This window comes from Corvus brachyrhynchos, unplaced genomic scaffold (genome assembly GCF_000691975.1).
Source record: "Corvus brachyrhynchos isolate BGI_N302 unplaced genomic scaffold, ASM69197v1 scaffold15, whole genome shotgun sequence".
NCBI lineage: Eukaryota > Metazoa > Chordata > Aves > Passeriformes > Corvidae > Corvus > Corvus brachyrhynchos.
Window position 1 is genome coordinate 263,088 of NW_008238349.1, and position 4,734 is coordinate 267,821.

General features: G+C 58.4%; 1 protein-coding gene across 2 annotated transcripts in view; it reads left to right on the forward strand.

Annotated features, from left to right (window-relative positions):
- Positions 1 to 4,734, forward strand: part of LOC103616349 (S-adenosyl-L-methionine-dependent tRNA 4-demethylwyosine synthase) — an 87,814-nt gene that overhangs the window by 74,444 nt on the left and 8,636 nt on the right. For both annotated transcript variants that reach the window (XM_008634505.2, XM_017735288.1), the window contains exon 15: positions 4,278 to 4,445. In XM_008634505.2, the coding sequence (XP_008632727.1) occupies positions 4,278 to 4,445 (168 nt within the window). The remainder of the gene's footprint in view (positions 1 to 4,277; positions 4,446 to 4,734) is intronic.

The window sequence follows — 4,734 nt, forward strand, 5'->3', positions numbered from 1 at the left end:
CTGCTGATTTTGTTTGTGTGGATGGATAATCTGGGTGTCCAGCTGAGCTCAGGGTGCTGCCCTGGGGCTGCAGCTCCTGCTCTGCTGCCTGAGGTTTGGCTGCAGAATGGAAATGCCCAAGTAAATGTGTGCAGGGATGGGCCAGAGGGAAGTGTCTGTCCCAATCTGCTCACTCCTGTCATGTTAAACAGTAAAGATCATTTAATTGCTTAAAATAATGAGGAAAATGAGCTGTGCCTTAATGAGTTTTTAATTGCATGCAGCAAGAGGCGATTGCCCCACCTGTCAAAATCCCCTTCAGGATCCTGCTGCCATCCCAGCTGGGGTTTAGATGAAGAGGTGAAGCTGAATCTCCTGTTCTGGTGCCTGCTATGAATAAACCCCAACAATGTTTGATCTCCACACCTGAAGAGAGACCAGCATTGCTCACTTGCTGTTGGAGAGTCACAGAATCGTTTGGGTGCCAGACTGAATCCAACCACCCCCCAGCACTGCCAGTGTCCCCACGTGCCACATGTTAAACCCCTCCAGGGGTGGGCACTCCAAACCTCCCTGGGCAGCCCCTGCCAAGGCCTGAGCACCCTTTGAGATCCTGCGTGCGCCCCCCCCTGACCCTCCCCTGGCCCAGCCTGAGGCCGTTCCCTCTCCTCCTGGCCCTGTTCCCTGGCAGCAGAGCCCGACCCCCCCGGCTGCCCCCTCCTGTCAGGGACTTGTGCAGAGCCACAAGGTCCCCCCTGAGCCTCCTTTGCTCCAGGCTGACTGGTCACAGGTTGGACCTGGTGGTCCAGGAGGACTTTTCCAGCCAGGATAATTCCAAGCTTGTGACTCTGGGAGCAGAGGGGGTGATCCAGCAGTGGCTGCTCCTCCCTGGATCCCCACACGGCTCCTTGGGAGAGCTGGGGTGAAGGGCTGTGTCCTGTGTTGGAGCTGAGCTCTCCCAGGAGGAGTCACTGCAGCTTTCCAGGCAGTGCAGCACCGCCGGGCCCTCAGCCATGGCTGTGGGCTGTCTGGAGAGCTGCTGGGAAATACTGGGGCTGTGCTGCACAACCAACCACCTCCAGCCCTCCCTGCAGCTTGGAGTGACACAAAGGACTGATGGCCTCTGTTAAATCAGCTTGGAAGTGATTATTAAAAGCAGCCAAGGAGTGGAATGCTGCCTGGATCCACTGCAGCAGGAGCAGACGTGCGTGAGGCCTTGTGGTTGTAACTTGGGGGGTGCTGCTGCTCAGCTCAGGAGCGTTTGCACTGCAGAGCTGCAATCCATCAACGTGGCACTGAGGCTTTCTCTATTTGTCTGGGGTCACGGCTGTCCCAGATTTTAAACAGTGTCTCTGTCACTCAGCAGCTTGGCCCACACTTTGTTCTCTGTTAATTTGCACGAGCCTCAATTAAATTTATAATTTGTGGGCTCGGAGTGAAGAGAATTGCTTTGTTCAGTAATTAAATTGGGAAGTCTGGAGTGTGAGTGGAGAAACAAAGCGTTGTCAGCTGCAGTTGTTCCCTTCAGAGCCCTGGGGATTGGAAGCTTTGCTGGCTGGCTGGATCCCCGGGCAGGAGCCAGGTCCTGGGGGCAGGAATGTGCTTCCCATGCTTCCCACAGCACCAGCAACCACCCTGGCACAAGGCTCTGCTCAGTCCAGTTGTGCTCACCCAGCTCCATCACAGCTGAAAATCAGCCCTGGCCCAGCCCAGGGAGGAGCTGGAGCTGCTGGAGGAGCCCAGAGGAGGCTCCAGGGTGATCCGAGGGATGGAGCAGCTCTGCTGGGAGGAGAGGCTGGGAGAGCTGGGATTGTTCACCTGGAGAGGAGAAGCTTTGGGGTGACCTCACTGTGGCCTTGCAGGAGCCAAAAAAGGAGATGGAGAGAGACTTTGGAAAGGGCTGGAGGGACAGGACCCAGGGAATGGCTTCCCAGTGCCAGAGGGCAGGGCTGGATGGGATATTGGGCAGGAATTGTTCCCTGGGAGGGTGGGCAGGCCCTGGCACAGGGTGCCCAGAGCAGCTGGGGCTGCCCCTGGATCCCTGGCAGTGCCCAAGGCCAGGCTGGACATTGGGGCTTGGAGCAGCCTGGGACAGTGGGAGGTGTCCCTGCCATGGCAGGGGTGGCACTGGGTGGGCTTTGAGGTCCTTCCAACCCAACCCATTTCACAATTCTGTGAAATCCAGAGTGTGCCCAGCACAGCTGCTCTGGATCCATCCTGGCAGAGCCAGGAAGAGCTGGGATGCTGTTCAAAGGCTTCCATTTCAAGGTACTTGGCCAGAGCTCTGTGGATTAGGCTGCTCCAAGCACCCTTATTAAGCAGGTAATTAAGAGGCAGCATCGTTGCTGTTCCTGCTGCAGGGAGGTTGGGGAGAGAGCTCTGGGTGAACAATGGGATCTTTCCCTTTTTAATTCCTGATGTCTTAATAACTGTCTTCATGTATTACTGCAAAGCAGAACGTGACCGCCCTCATCAGCTCCGCATGGGTTTTAAGTGCTATCAGCTGTTAATTAACTCCAGTTTGAAGAAGTTGGGGAAGTTGAAAGCTGCTTTCCTTCGGTGTGCTGGAAGCTGATTCCCATTGATTTGTGCTGGGAATTAATCAGCCAGCCAAGCATTCACTTATTCCATTTGCCTCTGCACTTTCTTTGCTTGTAAACGATACCTTTGTAGTGTACTGAGAGCATGAATCACGCTGGAGCTTCTGAAGAATTTTCCCCCTCTGTACTCATACATTTTTCATGCTGCTCCAATCATAATCTGGATAATGAGTGTGGGGAGAATATTGCTGTGTGTCTCCAGCTGCACTTTGGGGATCCAAACCCCTGATTTGCGTGGCTGGCTGCTCTGATACAGCACTGACTAGCACAGAACGAGCCTGTTTCAACTCTGGGTTCAGACTTACAGAGCTGGGTTAAATAAAACTGAGTGTACATCCCTGGCGAGCACTCCCTGCCTGGGGCCCTGGCAGTCTTTCTCCAGGCTGGCTCTGAGTTACGGTGCCTGGGCAGCTTCATGGGGGAAGTCCCTCATAAATCTGTGGGTGAGAAAGCAGCTGCTTCCCAAACTTGTACAATTCCCAGTTCACAGCAGCTCCTCCTGCTCAGCACTGTGTGCACCTTGCTGGGGTTGAAAGTGCTGGCAGAGGTGTGTCTGCACATGCCATGTCCAGGGAAATGCAGGTGCACCAGGGATTGGGAGCATGGGGCAGCTGGGAGCAGGGCCCTGGGAGCAGGCGTCAACCTGGAGGCAAATTCCATTTACAGGAGGTAAAAGGGTTCTTCACAGGGGGAAACCCACGGGCAGGCCAGACACAACCATCCATAAAACTGTGCTGTAAAGGCTGGTGCTTGATGGGATTTTGTGACTGGAATAAAAGAGCTCAGCCCAAGGGCAGAGAGGCTGGAACCAGGCAGAGAGAGAGGCTGGAGCCAGGCAGAGAGGGGGGCAGAGGGGCTGGAACTGGGCAGAGAGGGGGCAGAGGGGCTGGAGCCAGGCAGAGAGGGGGCAGAGGGGCTGGAACCGGGCAGAGAGGGGGCAGACAGGCTGGAGCCAGGCAGAGAGGGGGCAGACAGGCTGGAGCCAGGCAGAGAGGGGGCAGACAGGCTGGAGCCAGGCAGAGAGGGGGCAGACAGGCTGGAGCCAGGCAGAGAGGGGGCAGACAGGCTGGAGCCAGGCAGAGAGGGGGCAGACAGGCTGGAGCCAGGCAGAGAGGGGGCAGACAGGCTGGAGCCAGGCAGAGAGGGGGCAGACAGGCTGGAGCCAGGCAGAGAGGGGGCAGACAGGCTGGAGCCAGGCAGAGAGGGGGCAGACAGGCTGGAGCCAGGCAGAGAGGGGGCAGAGGGGCTTGGCCAGGGCAGAAATCCCAGCCTGGGCTCGGAAGGAAGAGGCCCAGAGCTTGTTCCCCTGCGGCACAGGGCCAGGATCTCTGGGAGTGTCACAGTGACATGGCGTTGGTTGTCCATGAGACTCTCCCAGGCTCGTCACGTTTCCCACCCCACTGACCCTCTCCGAGGTCCCTTGGTCACTCAGGAGCATCCCCCCTTGGACTCGTGGTAAAGCAGAGCTCCAGGGTCAAGCCCAGCCCGCGTGTCACTGCTGGGGACACCTGGCACGGTGCTTTGGGGATGTGTCACTGCGGGAGGGACCCACTTCTGATGCCATCTCCAAACCTGTGACCTCGCCAAGGCATCCGGGGCGAGGGGGCACGGAGCTGGCAGCCGCGGGGCTCGCTGTGGCTGGCACTGCCCGGGCCCGGGAGGGCTGAGCTGACCGCCCTGGTCTCTGTGTGTCCCCAGGGCGTGACCTACTGCGGGGAGAGCTCTGCCAGCAGCCTCACCATGGCCAACGTGCCGTGGCACGGGGAGGTCGTGAGCTTCGTGCAGGAGCTGGCGCGGCTGCTCCCGGACTACGGCATCGCCTGCGAGCACGAGCACTCCAACTGCGTCCTGATGGCCCACAGCAAGGTGAGGTTGCCCAGGGGCACTCCCGGCACGGCACGGGGCTGCTCCGGGGAGGTGTTGCACAATTGCCTTGTGTGGTTCTAACAGACCTGGTCTCCAGAGTTACCGCGGAATCGCTCAGGTTGGAAAAGCCCTCTGGGGTCTTCGTGCCCAGCCCAGCACTGCCAGGGCTACCACCACTGCCCCACGTCCCCAGGTGCCACATCCATGGGGCTGTTAACCCCCTCCAGGGATGGGGACTCCACCCCTGTCCTGGGCACCTGTCCCAGGGCTGGGCCCCCTTTCAGTGAAG